Genomic DNA, 24503 nt, shown 5'->3' with positions numbered 1-24503 from the left:
AGTGAAGCCGAATCCGGGTTACAAATCCACCCAGTGGCTCCAGAGTGGAGGGCAGAGCAGGAGGGGCTCAGCACGGGCCAGCAGCGCAGTACAAATGCAGGAAACTCAGCAGGTTGCACATCCTGTTCCACAGCATCACTGCCGCTATTCTTAGCTGCGCTGGCTGGTGTGAGGAAAAGGCTGGGGGGCACGTGAAGGCGGCAATGAGAAACAGCATGTGTGAGGGGGGGGATTGCAGTTTGCTGTGAGCGCTATTTTAAAGGCTGTGTTGTTATGCGCAAAAAAACCAAACCAAACCAAAACAAAAAGCCCCTAACCATCCTACCAAAAAACTATCTGTGACAGCTAACCCAAGTTTCAGTGGTGAGAGCTTCGGCTAGGTGTGGGACAGACGGGGTTGGGGTGCAGGCTCCTGCTGGAGCTGCTTGCAGCCAGCATTCCCACAGTACATCGCCACTGCAGCACACAAAGGGGCTGTTCTGGAAGGATGTGGTGTGGGAACAGCATGGGTGAAGGAGGGCACTTCTAAAAGCTTACGCCATAAGCCTGAGGCTTCTCCCTTACACTGAATTAAAAATTCACATATTAGCATGTGTGGGAAGGATGTTCCTACCAAGAACAAATTGCATTTCATGATGAGGTAGAAATAGCTTTGGGAAATGGTTGAATTCATACTCAACTGCAGTGCTTACAGTACAACCAAACACATCTTCCTGGGTGGATAACTAACAACAGAACCACTTCTCCCTCTTGAAGCAAAGAAGAGCTCCAAAGTTGAACTACGAGCTCCAAAACAAATGCATCACTGCAAGCCCATGAACAGCTCCAGGCAGGTCCTAATTGCGATCCTGCCCCCTTCATATTATTGCTGGCAGCTGCATCTTGTGCAGCCAGTACTTTTCTCTCAATATATTTGAGAAGCTGCAGTGCTTCCAGATTGGAAGAAATGAAGCTGAAAGACAACAAAGCACCTTCCATTCTAGGGCAGCTATGTTCCAAAGTCTTGGAAATCAAATAAAGCGAGATAGACATCTATTAGCAACCCCACCTTATTGACCTAAACACTAGATACTCAACCACTGCCAGCTAATAGGTCAGCATTTTTTTTGTAATTCTTTTCAAAGACTAAAAAAGTGCATTTTACATACATGCAATTAATTCTCCACTTGGCATCAGCAGCTATTCTTTTAATTGCACCTGGCAGTGGAGTTGGAGGGCATCACTTTACAGCCCACTTATTAACTCCTGTTCCACTCGTGCACTTTGTACTTGTTCCCAAGATTCTCAGCAGCTGTGAAAGTGCCTTTCTGCTTGTCAGATGTCTTCTAAGGGACTGGCCTAAGAAAGAAATCCCAACAGTTCTTGACATTCAAAAGCTCCATTTATTTTCTCAAGACTTTAATACTTTTTAAAAAAAAAAAAAAGTAGAACATTTGTGTTTATTTTAAAAGAAGCCCAAAAGAAATTTTAGCAATGAAATCTGGCTATGCCAGTTATATTCTAGCACTGCTCAGAAACAAGGACATAGGAAAAAAAAAAAAAAAGCCAAATGAATCCTGTATGCTTTTTGGAGACATAGATAAAATGTATTTTTTCAGTAGTGCTGTTTTTTTGTTTCTTCAACTATTTAGATAACACTGTGAATGCAAGACAGGAGCCTGCTAAAACCTGCTACTGTACTTCAGAGGCAGTTAACCACACAGAGCAAAGGTTACAAGGGATAATCAGACCGCGTGTTATCAGCAAAGCTACATTTGATTTGGAAAATTGTCAAGACTGCCTCTAGCTCGGGCACATGGAGCATCCGCCTCTTTCTGTCTAGCAGAGAAAAAGCCAAAATTAATACAGAGCTAAACAACTTACATACATATCCAAAAAGGGAGTAGCTGATGCCATGCTATGGAACTAAAATAGGCAGAGCATGTTTATATGCTTTTAAAAATAGTTAGCAGTATTCCCCATTCCCTCTGCGTGGAACTCAGAACATCCAGCCCCTCTGTCCCCCACTCTCTCCATAGCTGAAGAGATTAGGGAGTGCAAGCAGAGCAGGGGGCAGGGGCAGGGGAATGGCAGGAATCTTTATCCCTCTGCCTCAAACTCCACCAGTCGGTGTTTAATAAACTCAGGCACAAAGCAACATCAGTTCAGCTAAATTTGTTAGCAAGCCTGAGGACACTCATCAGGATTTTCTTTCTTTTTGGAGAGCTGGGATAAGCTCTGGAAATTGCAACAAATTCATTTCTGCAGCACACTGAGAATCACCACAACGCTACCAATTGTAAAACAGCCCCAAAATATGAATACTTGCAGTTCTCCAGGAGGCAGGCTGCACTGGCAGGAGCTCTGGGCTCCCTCCTGCAAGTAATTCCTTGCATGCAAGTAGCTACTCGTCAGCCCGATGAAACTATTCTTGAACACAGAAATTTGCAGGACCGAGCCCTTGCCATGACTTTCAGGGAGTCACAAGTTGAAGCTAGTTTTGCTTTTTACATAACTATGTGTTTGTCTATAATGAATTCCACAGGGCAGCAATAAAGGATACCACCAAAAGCCTACAGAGGATGCTCCACACAAGCAATATGCTCTGCTAAAGTAGTCTGTGCAAAGCAATACTGTGGCCAGCCCCTGAGGATCTGCATCACCCCTGCATCTCAGCACGGGTATGGCCTAAGTGATAATTCCAAACAGTGTGTTTCTGGATGAGACGTACTAAACAGAAAATATTTCAACCAGCGGTATTTGGCACATCTCTGACATTTAATCAGAAGCATAAACAATCTAGACACTGAAATACAAACTTATTTTTCCTTAAAATCAGTGTTCCATAATTGTTTTTTTAAATTATTATTTTAAAAATTCAGGAATGTGATACACAATACAATTAGCTCCCCACCACTGCAGTGCTCACTTACAGGAGATTGACTAGTTTTGTGTTTTGTGGAAAAAAAAAGGACAGATTGTGCAGTGTTTTTGAAGGCTCTCAGTATTCTGGAACTATGATTTTCAGAATAAATCTGGTCTGTGTAACCACAGGCGGGTCAGCTGTCTTGTTGGGTCTAATACAGCCAGAACAAGCACAAAAACAGTGTTCGTGCTGCAGTATGGCCACCTGACCGGCCTTGTACTTCCAGGGAATGAATCAGGCTGAAGAGACTGAAGGGCCCCATTCCCAGCAGCTGGTGCTGAACACACAACATGTCACAGGACAAAGAGGCTGTGCAGCTCCCTGTGCCCCCCGTCAGCATCAGCATCCTCAGCATCACATTCATGTCCTGTCCCGGTAATAAAAATAATGTGGGGGAGAGCTTTGTGTCTTTCAAGCTAGCCATTGCCTGCAATGGACACAGTAATAGAAAAATATGACTTCTGGCACAAAAAGATTAAATAGTTACAGTGGAATTAGTGACCACAATTTCATCTATTTGGGTGCATTTACAGAGACTGTTAACCAATGGTGGCAACTGGCATGACTTAACCGTTGCTCTCTTTGTAAAAGCAACAGGAGAGAAGTAAGTTGGACTTGTCAGTGCTACTACAGTCCCTCTGCGTGCTTTTTTTGGTGTTTTCCTTTTTTTAAATAAACCTAAGAGCAGTAGTTCTACGGCGCATTAGTGATACACAGCAGGACCTCAATAATTCATACTAATGACTGAGACCAATTTTAAACTAGCAAGCAAAATAATTACTAAAAGTTTACCATAGAAAGCAAGAATACACATTTCAAAAAAAAAAAAAAAAAAAAAGCACTTTGTTCATTTCAAAATTTACTTGGATAATACTTTGTAGTATACTAGCAGTAGTAGCATATTTTGCAAATGTAGTCTCATACAAGATCTCATTTAACAGTCAACTCTAGATCATATACAGGTAACACGAGAAAGAGTTAAGCTAATTCAGACAGAACAAAACCATATATAAATACTATATTAACATATTTAAGTTAGTTTGTCAGACTATACAAGCAGAAACACAGAGCATACTCAGCGATGCCTGGGAAGCACCACTGCCCCGAGCTGGGCTAAGCCCTGCTACTTCTCCCGTGCATTGGCACGTGGCACCACACCTGCATTCACTACAGCTAGCCTGGCCGTGCAGACTGCACAGCCAGCACACAACACTGGTCATCCACCCATGGATAATCGAGAGTTGACTGCAATGCTCTGCTGAGAGGTTGGGTAAGACTACTGACACAACCCAAGACTGAGGAGCAGCAGACTATTCTGAACTACTTATGAGCAATTAGCATACAAGATGCGTATTGGAAATGCAAACTAGCAAAGTGTTCTGTATCTGGAGGCAAAGCTACATTCCCTTCGCTAACAAAACATTCTTTTAAAAAATCTACACTTAAATACTGTTGAAAACCTGAAAACCATAGCATCAAAGAATTTTGTAAGGCCAAAACTATCCTCAGTTCCCTCCGTTGTGCCTGGGTATTGTAATACATTTGAAGGAGCAAACACTAACGCAGCTTAGTATCCCACACTCCTTCCAGCGCCTTCCAGTAACAGATCTCAGAGTTCGTCACGCAAGAGTTGAGCCTCACAACACCCCTGTGAGGTAGGTATTATTCCCATGTTAAGACAGGGAAACCGAGGCAGAGTGTTTATCCGACGTGCCCAGAGTCATACAGCAAACAATGGAAGATGTGGGCGGCTTTCCACTTTGGAGCACAGGAGCAGTCGATTAATGCCCAGGCATTATTCCCCATACACAACTCACAGGTGGATCAAGAGGGTCAGGGTTTTAGAGTAGAATCCTTTTAAGTTTTATCTTCAACTCTCACCTAGTCTCCACCAGATTCAGAGTCCACAGATCAGCTTCCCCTGTGAAGGTGTAAGTTGGCAGCATGCTGTAACAGCTTCTTTACAGCCAGCTGTCAATTAACTGATTTAACATTTAAAACCATAGAATCAGATACTTCTTAAGTGAAATTATGCGATACACATCTTACAAAGTAAAGTACAGTGAATGAAATCCTGCTCCCCCATACACTTTAGCAGAAGCCAGACGGACACTCCCAAGGATGCTGCAGAGACCAGGACCGCAGTCACTGCAAGTGCTTGCAGACAGACTTAACTACATGCAAAATGCCTCACTGGATTACTGTTTACAGAGGCTATGCCAATGCTTTTGAAAAGCATCAGTTTTACTGTCAGAGCTTGACAAACTTCCCCCCAACAGAGCTCTTACCGACACAGCTAAGTTATTCTTTTATTAGTAAACTCAGCATCAGTTAAAGCTGAAGCTCCAGCTCTTCATTCACGACAGAGTCAAGGCTTCCTTAAGCTCAAAGACTTCTGTGATGATACGCAACTTGGAAATAATGAAAAACACCAGAAAATCTGTAAAATATTAAAGTAGGCATGATTTTATCTGCCTGTCTCATATCCTGATCACACAGAGTATACAGTAGCTTGAACTTTCATTTTGAGAAAAAAAAAAAAAACAAAAACCTTTTCACACCTGATATTTTCACAGGCCATTGATTTTAATTACCTCACTACCTTAGCAGAAAAGATGGGGATGGTTTCTAATAATCATTTGACGCTTCCTTAAAAATATGCTATGTGATATATTTGTAAGAAAAACCTTCACATTTTTTATTACATAAGATTAAGAAAAATACGTGAAACTGACAAAGTGGTTTCCAGTTTTAAGTAGTTATATCTTTAAAAATGTTCTATCAACTTTGGTTTCCTTAGGGCTTCTAAATAAACAATATATTAAAATATCTACAAATCAAATATTAAAGGAAAAAGCAGGTCCAAGAGATCTGTAACACAAATTGAGTTCCTATATGCTTATCCCTCAAGTATCTTTTAATTGAAAAAAATAATATAATAATTTGAAGCACAACAAAAAGTGTCTCAGCTGAAATGTTGAAACTGGTTTTCTGAAGTTGTTACAGCATCGGTGCACTTTCTGTCTGTCTCAGTACAAAGTCAACAGAAACGTTGTATATGACAGTGACATCATGTTCTTTAGAACAAGCATTCTAGATTTAGCAATATGACAAGAACAAGGACCTCAGCAATTACACTACTTGGCAAAATTGCATCTCAAACATCTGTCTCTTCCTCTTGCAACACAGCTGTTGTCAAAGTCACCAAAACTCAGGTAGCACCATTCAGGGAGTTACAAAGATGATTCAAACTGCTCGTTTTGATCGGTGTTTGCCTCTAGCTTAACTGCAGGTACGCTCTCCGATTTAGTCCTTCTAGTTTTGTTATGTGGAAATTCAATGACAACCTCTGAACAAGAAATACTAAGCGAAGAAGATTTTTCTGTCTTCTTTCCAGTATTATCTTCTACTGTTCCACAACACTGCTTCAAAGCACACTGAGTTCTGCAAGGAAACTCGCATTTCCCTCTCCCTGATTCAGAGCCAACGCTGGCAAACTCGGGCTGGATGGTAGTTGCATGAATCCCTTCATCGTGAAAGATCTCTTTTATGCGCTTTGCCACCATCATGTACGTGGAAGGGTCAGGACACTTTATGTGAGCCGTGCCAATGATCCTACTGCCTGCTAGCTGCCAAATGTGTAATTCATGCACTGCTTCAACTCCTTCAAGGGTACGTAATTTTGAGTTCAAAGAATGAACATCTATTTGTTTGGGAACAGTCTGCAGAAGTATAAGGGCCGACTCCCTAAGTAACGGGTAAGTTGTGTAAAGGAGGATACAAACCATAATCAAACAAAGAACAGGGTCTAAATATAGTAACCAGCATGGACCAGCCACCGTAATGCTCTCTTGCTCAGACTTGTTTACACTGCCAAGAGGTTGGGATAAAGTAGCATTCTCCACGCAATGGCTATTGACACACGGATTAAAGCAGGGCCCATCTTTGGGGCACGGATTCCACAAACCATAAAAGAGCAAGGCATTCACTACGACAATTACTGAACCTAAGGCATCTCCAAAGACATGCAGAAAAACTCCACGCATGTTAAGCTGCGCGCTAGAGTCTTCCTCAACCTCTTCAACGTCCAGAGGATAATGCCCAGCGTTCCCATTCACTTGTAGGTCTGTTGTGTCGTCCTTCATATCACCTGACAAGAAAGCAGTAGAGCCATTAGGCACGTGCTATAATAACACACATAACTACAATTCCATATAAAATAATTATCAACATTAAGCCTGCCTCATGCAGTACAAAACTGAAAAACAAGTAACTTGGCCCATTATGCTTCTATTTTACCAAAAACCCACTTCCACCTTTTCCACCTGCTTAACCTTAGCAACTTACTCTTCGTTTCTCATGCAAAATGAAAAATTGTGGAGCATATACTTAAAGGTTGCTTAAGTAGCTATGTAATTTATACTTGCTTTCTCTTGTGAAAGGCCAGATAATCATATTGCTAAAACCTCTCTAGCACAATAGCAGTGCAGTTCTATTTAATATTACATCTTATGAAATTAAAAGCTCACAAGCAGCTTGGATGCTACTTTGTAGTCATTTATTTTCAGGTTGAGCAGTTCACTTCCAAAAGACCTCTGAAATCAAGTAGGAGGAATCATTCCTGAGATGCCAGCAGAACTGTGAGATACAATGAGCTGAGCTTTGGAGGTCTAACAAGCAGAATTTGTCAACAGCATTGACAATAGGACAGTATAAGTTATCACTTCAGTTCTCAGAGGCTATTAATTTGTGCTGTTTGTATTCCAGAATACATAAAAACTTATTTTCAGTACTTTTGTTGGTTTTCAAATAACACATTGCTATTGAGTGGCATATAGCTGTTGATGCCCAAAGCCATGTATTATGAATGTAATTCATAAAATAATATTTTAGTACCCTCCCTTATCAAAATGGGCTCCATCACACCCAACAAGCTATGTAGGAACAAATGCACACACCATTATAAAGAGGCAGCGTGAAGTTTTTGAAAGAAATCATTTTCCAAATGTCAGCATTGGAATTATTTTACAAGATTAATTTTTTATGCTTCTTCAGAAGATCTTTGGACAGACAACTTAAAGAAATTAAAGTTAAAGAAATGTAATGGACACTGGCCACCGGCCTGACAAAGTAAAACAAGAAGCTCTCACTGCTTCTACAGTTATTGAGTTGAGAGCTTTGTAAACATTAACGTGTTAATATGACCTGCAGCTTTTGTAATTCTGCTCTCATGACTGTAATTCTGTGATCATAAAAGTGTCTCCAAGGCCTTTCCTCTCCCAAGAAGGAGGCAGGCACATACAGAGGTGGCTGAGAGGTAGGTCAGTCCCAAGCCCTCAGCTCATCACGCTGGGCATCACGCTTCTGTCCTAAAGCTCAGCTACATTTTCCACACAGTTTCTAGGAGTCATGGAACAAGGAAATGTCACTGGGACCAGTAATTTTCCAGAGAAATGAGTGAGTTAGAGGAAAATATCTTGAGTTACAGAGTTCAGACTTCAGGGTTCACAATGAGGGCACAGAAAGAGGACACCTTCTGATTCAGCTCCATACCATGCATATGGGACAAAGGGGATTTGGAGAGTCAGTGGATAGGGATGGATAGCAAGAAGCAAGGTTTCAGAAAGCTCTGAGTCTTTTCAATGGTTAAAATGTCTCAATTTGAATTTTGACTCATTTAAACCCAACTATAAACAGATTACTTTACACAAAATGTATGCACAAAGATGCCTGTGCAGGACTAACCCCTGAGGCTACTGTGAGGATTTCACTTCAACCTCAGGAGAAGAGAGCCTACCCTTTTTCACAATTCCCTGCTGAGGGACAGCACCAATTTCAGTCATTTCCCTGATTTTCACTTGTACACCTTACAGCTTCTTACTAGTCTTCACGCACCTTTACCTGTGACACTTCCATGGGTCAGCAACGAAGAACTCCATCCTTACATAATCATGACATGGCAGAGAAGGAAAGGCAAACTTACTTGAAAGTTTCACCATGCCCAAAATTATGCCCTGTTACTTACTAAATGCCCACAACAAATTATTTGCTATTGCTGGAAGGACACCCACAAGATGTTCCAGACAAGCTACCCAAAAACAGCATACGCTTTAATCCACAAGAGAAGCCAATCTTTTAGCTTACAACTAGACAAGAATTTAACTGAAAGCACAACTTACATTTCAACAGGCAAGAACAATTCACAGGCCAAGTATCAATTAGATCAATGGCTAAGTGAATTTTACATTGTTTGAAACTAATTATTAGGATACTTTTGTTGGGACATGACATTAAGAGCTTGTTTTATTTTGTGGTTAAGAAAGGAATGCAATATACTCAGAAGAACTTTCAACCTTTTCAAAAGCAACAGGGAGTCAAAACACTACAGAAACTAAAGAGAAAAAGAGAAACTCCAAGTTTCTCAGATGTCCATGAGAACTTCTGACCACTGAAATACTGAAACTGTAGCAAAGTTCACTCCACAGAGGAAAGAGCAACCTAAGCTAATTCAGCAGTCTCTCCTAATGTCGCCCTGAGAAGAAAGGAGATACGTGGATCAGAGGACTGAGAGAAAAAAAGGAGATATGGGTCGAAGGTCTGACACTCTTTCTTCCCTATTACAGGGATGCAGTAAGAGTGAAGTGAAGAAGCAGCAACCATGCAACTTCCACTGACACACAGTATTCAGCTTAGACCAAGTGATTTCAAAACAAGCTACCCAGGCATCTGAACCCACTAAGAAAAAAATAACCCAAGATGTTCCCTCCCACAAAAAAAAAGACAGTGTAGTCAGAACTAGGGAGAAAAGATTTTAACGAACAAGTGAATGGGAAGCTGCATTCTTTGGAAAGCTCAAGAAAGCTAACTTGAAATCACACGTGTGCTCTGAAAACCAGCAAGCTCTGCATTGAGTGCCTACTGCATGACTTCCTCAACACCAACTGGTAACCTCCAAGATTTCTTCCTACACACACCTCAAAGAAGCATCGCATTACTGCAATGGAATATACTTCAGTACGCTGCGTCTAGCGGGGAAAAAATCTCTCAGGTAACTGACAACTAAGGCAACAGAGAGATCCGGCTGTCAGGACCAAGGCGCTGAGCTGCAGTTTAACGCACAGCCAGTTCAGCCGCCAGGGCACTGTTCGTTGACAGGCGAACACCACTTGTCACGCGCCTCCTCTGCCAGCACCAACTTTTCCCATGGCAGAGTGCTTCACCCTGCGCTGCCTGCGAGAGAAAGGCACTACCCAAGGCGCTGCTTTTAGCACCCGGAGAAAAGGTTTGAGGCGGAGGTGCCGCCCGCCTCGCTAAGCAGCTTTCCCGCCGCTTCCCTCAGGACGGACGGGCGGCCCCGCAGAGCTCGCGCCGCCGCCGTCCTCGAGGACGGGACCCGTCCCGCTCTGCCGGGATGGGCAGGAGGCGCGCGGGGCTTACCCAGCTTCTCCTGGCTGACCCCGTTGGAGCCGCTGCAGTTCTCCACCAAGGTGCTGGTCTCCTCGCGGTGCAGCGCGGCCTCCCCGTCCCCGGGGCTTTGCTCGGCCTTGGCGCTGCCCCGGGGGAGCCGGGCGCCGCCCCCGTGTGCGTGGCCGTGGCCGTGGGAATGGCCGTGTCCGCCGACGCCGTGGTGGTTGAAGAGGCAGAGCCCCAGCAGGTTGATGACGAGCCCCGCCACCCCCACGGCGATGACCACCAGCGGCTGCTGGATCTCGTGGGGCTCGGTGAAGCGCTCGATGGCCTCCAGCAGGATGGTGAAGCAGAGGGCGGTGAGAAAGACGGCGTTGACCAGGGCGCCCATCACCTCGGCGCGCACCCAGCCGAAGGTGTTCTTCTTGGTGGCGCGGGTGCGCTGGGCGAAGCGCACGGCCACCAGCGCCACGACCAGGGCCATGACATCGGAGAGCATGTGGAAGGAGTCAGACAGCATGGCCAGCGACGACGTGACGCGGCTCACCACCACCTCCACCACGAAGAAGAGGAAGGTGAGCGCCAGCATGCACAGCAGCCGCGCCCGCCGGTTCTGCCACCACCGCGGCCCGCCCGGCCCCTCGGCCGCCATCCCCCCGCACATCGCGCCGGGGCGAGCGACGGCGGCCGCCGGCCCGGCCCGGCCCGGGCGCGAGGAGAGCCGCCGAGCGGCCCGCGGCGGAGCCCCGACGGCGAGCGCGGCCCCGTCTCCGCAGCCGCCGGCCCGGCCGCCGCCGCTCCCTCCGCTGGCGCCGGGCGAACAAACTTTGCACCCGAGCCCCTCACTCTTTCCACACGGAACCCGAGCCGGCGCGGCCACGCCCCCCAGCCCGCGCCCCATTGGCCACCGCCCCTCCTCTCGGCGCGGCCCGCCCGCCCCCGCCCCCCGCCTCGTCCACCATTGGCCGGCGCGCCCTCGCGACAGCCGGCCCCTCCCCGGTGGGACCGGCCATCGCCGGGCCGGCGGGCGGGGCTCGGCGTGACGTCCTGCGAGCGGCAGCTCCGATTGGCGAAGCCCGTCGGCTTCTGCCCCGCGGTCCCGCCCCGCGGCGAGCGGGACTCGTGCAAAAGGTGCGCTTCTTCACACGGCCCGGCCGGCGCGCGCTCGGGGGGCGGGGCTCCCCCTGCGGGCCGGGGGGGTTCGCGCAGGGTTTGGGGGGAGTTCGTGACGGCTTCGTGACGTCACGCGCGGCAGTTGGGGCCGGGAGCGGCTGTGTGAGAGGGGAGGGTTGTGCTGCGCTGTGCTGCGCTGCGCTGCGGGTAACGGGTGTGGCGATGGGCACCGCCCTGCAGGCGCTGCTTGGGCATAAGGGAGCTCTCTCCGTAATTTTCCTCCCGTTTCTGAAAGCGTTAGGACGGGTGGTGAGGAAATAATGTGAGTGATGAGCCGTAGCTGCAACTATCAGAGTTATGTGGTTTGTAGTTACGACATACGTAATCACGTATAATGTCATTTATAGTTAGTTATGTAACTTCTGATCATTAAGTTTAAATGTTCAGTCAGAAGAAGGAAGTAATTGTGCCTGAGGAGATTTTGGAAAACTGTAGTCTAACAAAAACATTCAAACGCTTATAAATCATCCTTAGATGCTAATCATTCCATTGAATTTGTGGTCAAGGAAGGAAAAAGGAGAACCTCTTTGGAGACTTCTGGAAAAATGTCAAAAATGTAATCACAGAAATTATCGAATGGCGGAGCTGACTCCTTCCTTTATGTTCCGGGAAGGCCAGCAGATACGGCAGCAAGGAGCAGTGTCCAGGAACGTTCCTTGCATGGGTGGAAAATGAAGAGCAAGGAGACAAATAGCCATTGCTGCTTGTAATGTGGAGGCATGGCTTTGTGTATGCAGTGCACGCAGGCAGTGTGAAATCCGGTGCTCAGGAAAGAAGATGTAGCGGGAATACAAGAGCCCATTGCTACGCGTGGAAGTTCCAAAGGGATCTTGATCTGGGGGCTGTGCAGTGGTCTTTGACAGCTGGAGTAGACTCAGCAACATTCCAGCAAGTCCATGTGTGCCTACCGTGTTGCTCTGATCTTTGCATGCCACTGGCTCTTCTTCACTTACTCTACAGTGTCGTATTCTTTAGATTATGGACAGAGCATAGGGCGTGACAGGCACTCCTGTACCCGACCCGTTACCCTGAATCCTATTGAGATTGTTCTTATCAAAATCTGGGTCTGCTCTGTTTTTAATTTAACTTAGGAAACCGTATGGAATGTTTTAATGACTACCACTACTTCAAGAGTGCTGCAAGGGAGTCAGCAATCAGATTGCTGTAACGTTTTCCTCATCTACTTGGCTTCCCTTGTGCCATAGTATCATTTAATAAGGTGGTGTAGGTAATCGGGAAGCTGACCATCAATTACACAATTACAGTGGAACATGCTCATGTCCTCTGCTCCTCACCCCCACGCATGGTCATTTAGTTAATGAGGAGGACTTACCAAATGTAGGATATATGGGTCAAAGAAACTAGCATGACTTAAACCACCTTTACTTCATTGGGGTTAAATTTTCATAGGGATTGGTGTTAATCCAGTGGAATTTGTGTAGCTAGGAAGAGCAAGGAGTTTAATGTCCCTCGCTTATTAGACTTGAAGAATTACTGAAACGAAGTCTTAGTTGGTTCCCCTCAGCTGTCATCATAGTTTTCTTGGTGACTGGAAATACTGGGTCTCTGCTCCTCCATGAAATCAGCAGGAAATCAATATCAGCACCATCCTTACCAAAAAAACTTGACTGATCTCAAACATGAACTGTATACAGACCTTTGTTGGCATTTTTAGTATGTGAACGATGCCTAGATGAATTTTGGATCCCTTTAAGATTTCTTCACCATGAGGCCTCCTTATCTGCTCAAAAATCCCATGCAACTGGCCAGTCTTCTGCTTTTACCCTTACGGGACAGCATGTTCAGGTCCTGCCCTTGTCCAGAGGTAGCTTTTCTTCCTGCTATACCTGGCTGAATATTGAATTTCTCCTGGGGCAAAAATCCGCAACATAGAGACTGTATTTCAGGAAACAGGAAGGATACGATTATTTGCCAGGAAAGAATAATGGTTACTCTAGCCTTCCAGTGCTCCCTATCGAATAGGTCTGGGCATCTAGATTTGCTCTAAGGGATCCACCAGCCACTGTTATCTTCATTCACTTGAAATGCAGAGACTTGGATTAAGAGTCCCCAGTGATAGCCTGGTCCTGCTGCTGGACATGGTGAACACCCCAGAATCTTTCTCATAAGCCAGTGAGTCCTACACTGCTTTTCCCAGGCTTTTCTATTGTTTCACCATGCATCAGCATCCACAAGGAACAGGGATTGTTCCTAAATTTAGGACTATCCATGTGGCAGCATTATAAATTTTAAGATTAATAGGAAGGTGACTGATAAAGGTACCTAATCAAATCTTAAGTGTGTGTGTCCTTACAGGAGAACATTTTGTTCCTTCTCATGTGTTTGAGGAGAATACTGTATCTTCAAAGTAGGGAGGACTGGGTTTTTTTATTTTGTTTTGCTTTGTGGATTTTTTTTTTTTAGGCTTCCAGGCATTGTGACTAACCCAATTCTTCTCTAGGCTCTGTTTCCGTTCCACATGTGTGGAATGAACAGTTTCCAAGTCTGCTTACTTACTAAAAATGCTCCATGTTTTGAGGGGAGAAGTGACTCTGAATCTCCAGTGAGCAGCTTCATACCACCTCAGATCAGGGTTACGAGATAGGAAAAAGCAAGACAGCCGCTTCGTGTTGCCTGTTCTGAGGCAAAATTTTCTGTACTGTGTGCTGCTGAACTCACAGTCTGCTGAGCACTGTGGGAAGGACTTTGGTTGGGAGATATGTTACTCAGCATGTTTGCTGGGTAAATAAAGTCATCACCTTTTCCTTTGAATCTGTGCAAATTTTGCATGTAGAGAGAGGTCAGCCACAAAGGGCTCTTCACTACATGCATTTCCACTTGGAAAAGATGAAGCCTTGTCTATTGTCTCTAATGCAGTCACATATCACAGAGCGTGCTGCCTCCTTTTAACACCTAACTTGTTCCCTTTCTGCACAGTCATCAGACCTGCCTGTGTTTAATAAAGGCTTGTGGGACTCTGACAAACATGACTCCATCTGTCTGTTCCACTTCAAGGCTGTCAGTGTTCATTTTAGGCTGTGTTTCTTGCAGGCAATGTCTCTCTGTTAGGTGTCCTTGCAAGGTCTCTTCAAATTAGATCCAGTCAGTAGCACCAAGAGAATAAAAACATTCACTGTTTACCTATATTAACAAGTCTATTCTCTGTAATGAGAAACAATACAAAGGAAAAGTATTACTGTTCATGTAGCCCTGTGTCAAATTCCTGGTTGTATCCTGATTCAGGAAATCAGCATTATCAAGAAAAGGATTTAAACACGTCTTTGCAGTTCATTAAAAGGCCCTCTTTGCGTAAAAGCAAGTTAAACGTGCTTAAATGCTTTCACTTGTGACCTGTGAAGAAAGACTGTAGCTGTAATGGGAGACAAACAGAATCTTGCTCTATAAAGAGATTTGTTCTTCCACTTGCTTACTGTATTAGTAAAACCTGGCAGAACTCCAGACAAATTAAATAGGTCAGGATATTGTCATTTATACATGTGAACCTTAAAAAGTAGATGAAAAAGTGAAAAAATTCCTGATTTTTTTCTCCCTACTAAAGAAATGAATTTTAAATGATGACTATCTTATGTCTAGTCTTTCCTTTGTAGGTCAATTGTTTTGTTTTCTCACTTTCGGTCCATTATTTGATCCAGTAGCACTTGGCAGCCTGCAATTGCTTCATAAGGACTGCCACAATTAACTGCACAGCTAGTCTCTAACTTTTTAATGAACGTGGTTTTTTTTTTTGTGTGTGGAATTGGTGAGCATTTCCTGGCAGTTTTGGTTACCACTTGCTCTGCTTATCATACAATCAGTATTCTTTTATAATTCACAGGTAGGCAGGCAAAAGTGTTGCTCTAATCAGACTTTGTGGGTTTAGAGCTAATAATTTATTCAACCAGCGTTCAAATTGATCCTACTAGAAAATTCATCAGCATATTAATCGTTAAAGGGAAAAAAAAGAATCAAGAATAAGTGTGGTGTTATTTACTATTCCAGACAAGGCAGCTCCCTGCTGGAAAGATGTGTTATAATGATTCAACAGGAATAGGAAAATTCTGTAGATATGGAATATTGTGGTATGAAGAAAATGTCTTTGTAGCTGATTGGTCAGTAACATTTCTTATTATTACTGAAATCAATTATCCTTCATGGTATTTTTAATAAAACATATTGTTAAATTCTGCCTTTCATTATTTTTAGAAAGAACATAAGATCTCTACCTATAATCTAAGCATTATCCGAATCTATATATTCTTTGTTAATATAGTCAAAGGATTACTACTACAAAGGATTACAAGAATACTAGTATTCTTGTTTCAAATGTCTGTGCACATTTTATTCTCCTAAGTAATCAGAGTCCCAGCATGCATGGCTCTTCATTGTTCTGAACAATTGTGAGACAAGTGAGCACCTCTTTACATGCTCTGCCAATCAGTTTCAAAACAGACCCTCTTGGAACTGCCGTCAATGCACCCTGAATTGGGTAGTTAAACTTTGGAGCTTCCTGTCACACTTAAGCTTAGGTTTACAAGGTGCTGGGCAGCTGATGTTCTCCTACGACAGCTGGCACAGACACATGATGCGTATTAGAAATAAAATCACAGTTCTAGGTGTCTGACTTTGGAATGTGTCTAACTTAAAAATCAGTTTTGGAAATTTCATTCTATGGCCCTATTTGTTCTGTCTAGGATATCACTTTGGGGTTGGTGTGGTTTTTTTTTTTGTGTTTTGTTGTTGTTGTTGTTGTTGTTGTTGTTTTGTTTTGTTTTTGTAGGTGCAGGTTTTTCTCTCCCTCTCTACGTTTGTTCTTTGGGTCCCAAGTGATAGGAGGAGATGGAGGCCAATCAAACACATCGGGTAGTAACTCCAGCATTTATACACTGCCCTCCTTAAGAGCCTACTTCTTTTGTCAGCAGCACAAGTGAAGCCAGGGGCTTTGAACTCCAATGTTTGTTTACCACTGTGCTGGGTCTAGAAGCCTTCAGGCTGGGAGTCAGTGGGCTACTGAAGACAGACTGAGGATGTGAGCTAATCACTGATGATGCTTCCTGCAGCTGCCTGTCCAACCTACCTACGAAATCAGTCTGATAACATGCTATGTTTCCTCACATTGAAATGGATTATTTTGAAGCAGAGGTTATCACTATCACTATAGGATCCTGGGTTTCTTTGATGTAGGATTTCTAAAGGTTGCTCACAGGAATAAAGATGGCCAGGTCCCTCCAGATAAGCCTCTAGAGGTCCCTATAAGAACAGTGAATACTATAGGGAGATCATAAATGTGTATGTTCTGGCATTTGAAAAGTTAGCTTAAAACAAGAACAGTTTTGAATCCTTTGAGACTGCAAACCTCTTCTGTCTTACGCTACCAAAGAAGAAATGTCCTGTGGTGGCACATTTTGCCCTGACCATGGTAATCATGCTGGTACATCTCATTATCTGCTTGGAGTCTGGTGACATTAGGGGAACACCACAGCAGTATTTTGTTTCTCAGGGACTGAACTAGCCGATGTGAGAACTTAGTACAAGAACAGTATTGGTTCAAAAGAGGAAAATCCCCAGGCAAACTGGAATGAAAGCCATCATGTTGGCTTTGTGTATAAGAGATCTTAAAGTATGATTCCTGGAAGAGCCATGAGCACAGGATATGGCACATCCTATTTCTGCTCTTTAAGACAGGGCTGCCAAGCAGCCTAATAGCACAGGAGTTATAGGACGTGCTTAGGCAGGGGGACTTCCGTGAAATGATCACAGGCTTCCTGTGACCCAGAAACAGCAGGTCTGATCTTGAGGGCACCCTCAGGTTCATCCTGGGCAGGAATCCAGGTACACCTTGTGTTTCCAGTCAGCTTATCTACTCACACAGATCCGCTCTTCTTGGTGCCACAGCCCATGTCAGGCCAGAACAGCATCCATCCATCATGATGACAGTCTTAAGTCCTTTAAGTAGATGTGTTCCCCATTTTACCATTTTTTATTAGGTATTAATTGTATCTGCTTTGTGAAATTTGTGGACAAATTTCATTATACAGATAGATGTATCCATGGAAAAACACCGTTTTGCCACTTGTCCCTAATGATGGGCTCGGGGATCCCTGAAGACCTGAGTTGGAGGATCTTGACTGCAGTAACAATAAATTCCCAGTCAGCCTCAAACTTGCTTGGGATTTGCTGCTCCAGCTGTATGTATGTAAGTCTATGATGCAGATAGGATTTATCACAAGGTACTTCAAGAGTTGGTTGGTGTCACTGTGAGACCTCTAAAGCATTTTTCGATGGTCTTGGGAACTAGGAGAGATCTCAGTCAGCTGGAAGATGGCAAACTGCATCCCAGCTTTCAAGAAGGATAGGAAAGAAGACTCTGGTAATTACAGGTATATCAGTTTCTCTTCAGTGTCTGAAAAAATTTTGGAGGTTATTCTGAGAGTTACTGAAAAACATGTGAAAGAAAATGCAGCCATTGGTCACAGCCAACACGGGTTCATGAGGGGAAAGTCCTGCTTTATGAATTTACATCTCCTTGTATGACAAGGTTCCCCACTAGTTAAACAAGGGAAGCTGGTTGATGTAATTCTTTTGGACTTCCACAAAGCTTTGGATACTGTTTCTCACAGTATGCTTCCAGACAAAATCTCCAGCATAGAGCTAGACAAAAACTTAATGCAATGGGTGAACAACTGGCTGATGGGTTTGGTTCAAAGGGTTACAGTAAATGGGGTTACATCAGGCTGGTGGTCAGTCATTAGTGAGGTTCTGCAGAGCTCATTTTAGGGTCAGTTCTTTTCAGTATTTTTATCAGTGACTTGGATACAGGACTTGAAGGTATACTAAGTAAGTTTGTAAACAGCACTAGATTTGGAGGAAATGTTGAATCTCTCAAGGATAGAGAGGCGTTGCAGAGGGATCTTGAAAACTGGATGGCTGGGCAATAACCAACTGCATCAAGTTTAAGAACAATTGACAGATTCTGATGGACAGATCTGATACATGTAGTGTCAGAGACGAGAGGCTGAAGAGCAGTCCTTTGGAAAGAGTTCTGGGATTCTGGTTGATGGCAAATTGAATCTGAGTCAGCTGTGTACCTTGGCAGCCGAAAGGGCCAACTGCACCCTGGGGGCCAGGCCCAGCACTGCTGCTGGGTCAGTGAAGGGGTTGTCCCACTCCACGCTTTGCTGTGTGGCCTCACCTACAGCCACAGAGGGTTTGGTGCCACAATGTAAGAAGGATGTAAAACTATTTGAGGGCGTCCAAAGGAGAGCTATAAAGATTGGGAACATTCTGGAGGGTAAGACGTATGAGAAGTAGCTGAGGTCACTTGGTTTTTTCAGCCCAGACAAAAGGAGGCTGAAGGAAGTCCTCATGGCAGCCTACAGCTTCCTCACAAAGGGGAGTGGAGGGGAAGTGCCTTGCTCTTCTCTCTGGTGACAGCAACAAGCCCCAAGAGAATGGCATGGAGATTGGAGATTAGGAAAAGTTTATTCCCTGAGAGGGTGGTCAGGCATTGGAACAGGTTTCCAAGGGCAGTGGTCATGGTCCCAAGCCTGCTGGAGTTTGAGAAGCATTTGGACAATACTCAGATATATTGTTTGAATTTTGGTTGGTCCTAAATTTTTGTTTGGTCATGGGTTGGGCTTGATGGTCCTTGTGGACCTCTTTCAACTCTGGATATTTTATGATTTCATGATTCTATGATCATTTAAAATTTCCTTTCCCTAGAAGTGATGTGATTTGGAATATGCTGTGAACCCGACTCTGCGATGTTCAGGACACTGTTCATCACTCCAAGCACCAAAGGTGGCCTTGACATAAGGATGGAAACTTGAAGGTCTGTGCTATGTCTCATCACCTTTTTTCTTTTCAACAGTCAGTTGCACTTGATGTTTGTCAAATCATCTCCCAAAACAGTGAGCATAAACATGTTGCCTTTATGTGCTGTAACTAAATCTATTTATTTTCATGACTGCCTTCCATGGTGGCCATTACATGTTTGATTTAAGCCAATCTAACTAATAAATAAATAAATAAAAGCTGGTGCCAGAAAGGGCAAGCATGTTTCCTAGCTGGAAATCACATTACTGTCCCCAACCAGTCCTAGATCTAGCAATGCTAGATGTCCCATAAGGGGCATCAGTTCTGCCTGCTAGTACAATCAAAACCAAATTATTTTTTTTCAACTAGTTCAGCAAGCTAGTCCTATTTATCTAGGGCTACGGGATAGCTAGAGCTGACACACAGAAACATGTGATTAGGGTAGGAAAAGGTGTGTGACCATTAACTGGCTACATTCTGTAATTGTTTATGCTGATTGTGAATCCACAGTCTCAAACTGACAATAAGGGAGGGATTCATGGCTGGGAATTGGTAGCTGATGCAAACATCTTCAGATCATGAGATTCCCTCTAGAGTCAGTGGAGATCTAATCAACTTTGTCGGTGGAGACTACAGTATGATTTATCTCCTCCAAGAGTTGTACGTACTTGTTCAGATGAATTCTGTCCTTACAGTGCCCATTTCTGTCTGTGACTATAAAGAAAACCTAGTGTGAACAGCTAGGAGATTAAATCAGCATCTGATGAAGTGAATCCTGCCCCCAATGTTAGCTCTGCCTGTTATATGACAAGATTTTTTATTATTATTATTCATACTTCAAAGTGTGAGTTAAGTGAATTATTTAATGAAATAAACTGAATAATGTCAGAAGGAAGAGTAGTAGCCAGTGGCCCTTCCTGCTAACAGTAATGCTCATTACCAATATACTTGAAATGTGATGTTCAAAACTGTCTCCAAGCTAAAATTCACATGCACAGGGGAAGTGCTTTGATATAATAACTCCTGGACAGCTAATTGTTCCCTTGGAAGCAAACAGGAGTGGTGGTACTTTTGGAAAGCAGAGCTTTTGTGAGTGTGATTAAGCATGGAAGAGTCGAACTTCAGGCATTTTTCAAAAAAACATCATTTAAATTTCTTACAAGCTAATTCTGTACAGTTCATTGTGGATGGATATTTGTATATGGGAACTGTGAACATGGCTTGTTGAAAGCTTTATATGAGTTCAGCTGTTTTGTGTTTGCCCAGATGTTTCTGTCTTAATGTTTGGAAGAACAAATTTCATATCAGCATGGGTGAATTAAATGATGTGTCCCAGTATCCTTAGAGCCAATGGAGAGAATCCATTTCTGCCATTGCTAAGATGGCAAAGCAATTACTGTAGCTGTCCCACAAAGGGTTCATCCATCAAGTTTCCAAGAAGGCCATCTCTCTTATCGACTAACGATGCATATTATCTGGTTAGTTAACAGTGGGGTAAAGGTCTTTTTCCTGCTATATGTCAAGCTGTTACGCAAAAAACCTGCTGTATATAAACTGCATATAACTTTAGAATTGTGTACGGTGCCAACTGGAGTTCTAGGAATATGTTTATTTATTTTTTTATTAGCCGCCTATAGTGGACATACTTTGTGCCTTTGATAACTACATAGACCAAAGCCTATCTCTTAATTGGAAATTTCCATGCAGGAAGATATTCTTGTAAGAGAAGGACTATGTAAAAAATGTATATTTGATTAGCAGCATCATACCAATGTTGTTAATGCACTGGTGTTTGCAGTTTGTATCACTACAGTGAGATAAAATCACTGTAACTACTATCAAATATGTATGTACTTACACTGTCTGTTAAAAATCAATGAATTCCTATCTTTGTCTAGCCGGTCTTCAGAACTTCTGTTCTTGTTAATAATGAGAGCTAACAACTTTGTATCTAATTCTGAATGGGAAAAATGTTTCCCATGTGATATTTTTTATTTCTGGAGGTTTAACTGCAGCTTATGAGCACACAAAAATGCAGCTGATAGTTTCGTGCTTATGTTTTACCCAAGGAATCTCAACAGGCTGAGCTGACCTAGATCTCCACCCGAGGCAAGCACTGGGGTGAATTACCCTCCAGGTCACTCTGTGTAGGTGAACATAGAAGTGCATGGTCTCTCCCGAAATGTTCACAGTAGGGCAGCATGCAGACTGTGTAGGCTGGGAAGTGTTACAGGAGGGAGTAGAGGAGCTGCTTGATCTCTGTTACCACAATTAACCATCATCATGTTTAATGGCTTCCTGGCATTGGCTCTGGTCTGAGCTAGCAATTGGGGCATCTGTGTCACTTTTGCAGTGTGCCACTTGGCCCAGCAGTTCCTATTGGGGTGTATAGCTTGGCTGAGTCTTCACTTTGTTGAGGTGATTCATTCTAGCCCCACATGCCATAGTATCTTCCTGACCTTCTTTGTCTCTCTGTCTCACTTGCTGTAACTATGTCACAGCCTGTTTGTGCCGGCTGGTTTGATAATGCAGGTCCACGGGCCATATGTGTCCTTCTCTGGCAGCCAGAACTCAACAGTTTGCATGTCACCTGATCCAGTCACAGGTAGAAAAGCAAGTGTGGATCCCATATAACTTTCAGTCTATGAAAAACCTCTCCAGGGCATTCCAGAAGGTAGGACCACAGACAGCAAAGGGGGCTGTGGGTGGTTCTGCGTGTACTATTCTCATCTGCAGGCAAGTGCTTCATCCTTCAGGATGCTCTGCCCCTGTCACAGAGCTGGAAGCTCACCACAGATGTCTTGTGTAACACTAAACACAGAGGCAGGCCAGTTTCATGCTCTGTATTATCTGTTCTACCCAGCGAGGGGACCATGTGTGAATCTGTCCCTCTGGGCCACCAGGATAGCATGCTTCATGACCCTCCCGCTAGCAGGAGCAGCAGCACTCAGCCCAGCACCTCGATCTCAGAGCACCTGTGCACAGCTGTTTGTCTAGGATAGATGGAGTCTTCAGAGGGAGCGGCCAGCTCCAGCATTTTCTTTCAAAACTCTTCCCACACAGCCTTTGGGTGTGCCTGAGTGCCTTTATCTGTGAAGCCTGCTTGCAGCCTGCTGAAGCCAAGATGGCAAAGCAGCTAATAATTAAACCTGCTTTTGCAGTTGTAGTGCTGGAGAATGCTCCTGCAGCAAAGCACCAAGAATACAATACTCCTTTACATCAAGAGATTATTCAGGTACCCAAGGTAAATATTGGCCTGCATTTAGTACGCTAATGTCAGTGCTGCTATCTACTTCCCCTGACAATTTCATTAAGATCAGTTAGTTCTTAAAAATTCTCAAGGCTGTTGCTTTTAAAATAAAATGGAGAAATAGCTGCATTTACAAGATGACTTGGAACAAATCTTGGTTTGGGAAATTCAAATGATCACATAAAATGTATGTAGGCATCTGTTTGCACATAGTCTTGCAAACCGGTTCATCTTTCTGCTGTGTGTTGATTAGAGGCATCATATTAGTGCACACACATGCACACACACTCTGGGCAGATGCAGTTCAGAAGGAAAGTTAGGAGTAAGGATTCTTGGTTTCCAAAGACCTGGGAAGACACCATTGGTTTTCTGATGCTGGAGACTCATTTTGTGGTCAAAGTGTGCCATCCTGGGCTTTACTTGTTCCAGTAAAAAAATAACGTGACTGAAAAATGCAAGGGAAATAATCCAGACAGACAAGACAGAGCAAAGGCAGCAAGAGGAAAAAAAATGCAAACGCAAGTAACAGGCCGTTAATTATTTCTTCTAAATCCAAAGGTCTTGTCTACTTCTGCTAGCCTCACTCGATTGTTGGACAGTGGGGCACTTTGTGCAGATTTCTCTTCAGCTAAAAGGGCTTATTAATAAGGCACATTATTTGCAATCGACCTAAGGGTACTGCTTAATGAAAACATTCCTCTCCAGCAAATAATAAAACACTTGCTCAGTTTCAAGTCTGTACTCAGATGTTCCTGCTGGATGAGCGTTAAACTCATGTGGCTTTATTCCACTGAATCATCCCCAGAGAGAGCAGCAGTGAGGGATGGTGAGGGAAAAGGGCTGGAAATGAATGAACACTAGATCAAAAACACAGGACTTTGTATGCAGCCCAGGCCACAACTGAATCAGTGATTCCCCTGGGGCCAGGATTCCTCCCACATTTACAGTTGAAGGACAAAGCCTTATAATCTTCCCCTAAGCTTTGTAATCTTCAGCATCTTCCCTTGGTTTGCCAACCTCTCAGTTTGATGTATGGCAGATACCTCCTGGAGCCGTGAGCACCCATACTTCCACCATCTGGTATCAGGCAGACCTGAAAGTTAGAAAGCTTAGCTTGGGAATGGGGAAAACTCTCAGCTTTTGTCCGGAGCCTTTAGTAGGATCACGAGATGATAGTTTTTAGTAGGATGCTTTTTGCCAAAAAGAACCTGTCCTTCACAGGTGCTCTAAAGGAAAGTCGAAGAAAAAATTACACAATCTCAAATACAGGTTCTGGAGTTATCATTCCAGTGCTGATCTTTAGGAGCTGTAGCACTGAAATAACCTCAATCTGTGACTCAGAATCTCGCAACAAAGATTCCCAAATAAATTGTGCAGTAGCTTTTTGAAATCTGGCCAGCAGTGATAGGCAGGTTCCAGGTCACGGGGAAACAGTCTCATTCCTCAGTACATCAGCCCTGCAGTCTGCTGTCCCTTGGCTGCCAATGTGTTCTGCAAGAGCAACCGCAATTACTCAGATCCAGATATTGTTAATGTTTCAGGAGTGGGTAAAGAAAATTTTTACAAGGTTCATTGTAAAAAGAGTGAGCAACAGCATCAGGTGGACTTTTTGGTTACAATGATTCTTGGCCCACAGTTTTTGTTGTTGTTGTTGTTTGTTTGTTTGTTTTTCTTTCAAAAAATTATCCCCAAAACTCATAGAGGAAAAAGTGATTGCGAAATGGTTGTACATTAAAACTCTCCTTTAGTACATGCATTTTGAAAAGGCAGTGACATGGAAATCCTTTGCTTCCAACAATGCTGAATTAGGGTTAATGTTTCTACCATCCCAGACAAATGACAATGAAACCCCAAGGAGCTGTAAATAAACTGCTGTTGTTTAAGTGGCCGTTCCTGCTCCCATGCCAAAGTAGGATTTGCTCAGACAAAATAAAAAGAGGGGAAAGGATGTCAGAT

The 24503-nt window shown here is 43.8% G+C and overlaps 1 protein-coding gene and 1 long non-coding RNA gene across 3 annotated transcripts in view; one reads left to right on the top strand and one right to left on the bottom strand.

Moving 5' to 3' along the window:
• Window positions 1-1359: 1359 nt before the first annotated feature.
• On the bottom strand, window positions 1360-11195 carry SLC30A1 (solute carrier family 30 member 1). Its single transcript, XM_019613484.3, has 2 exons — window positions 10343-11195; window positions 1360-7055 (listed from the first exon to the last, which is right to left on the bottom strand). Exons 1-2 carry the CDS (start codon window positions 10974-10976, stop codon window positions 6139-6141), a joined length of 1551 nt encoding a protein of 516 aa, XP_019469029.3. The 5' UTR covers window positions 10977-11195; the 3' UTR covers window positions 1360-6138.
• A 124-nt stretch (window positions 11196-11319) lies between these two features.
• The window catches only part of LOC109365905 (uncharacterized), a 68870-nt gene continuing 55686 nt past the window's right edge, over window positions 11320-24503 (top strand). For both annotated transcript variants that reach the window (XR_014881960.1, XR_014881959.1), the window contains exons 1-2: window positions 11320-11443; window positions 19205-19313. This is a non-coding gene — a long non-coding RNA (uncharacterized LOC109365905). The remainder of the gene's footprint in view (window positions 11444-19204; window positions 19314-24503) is intronic.

The sequence above is a fragment of the Meleagris gallopavo genome, chromosome 2 (assembly GCF_905368555.1).
Source record: "Meleagris gallopavo chromosome 2, MGAL_WU_HG_1.1, whole genome shotgun sequence".
NCBI classification, from domain to species: Eukaryota; Metazoa; Chordata; class Aves; order Galliformes; family Phasianidae; genus Meleagris; species Meleagris gallopavo.
Note: the sequence above shows the minus strand (reverse complement) of the source record. Positions and strands in the feature narration are given on the sequence as shown.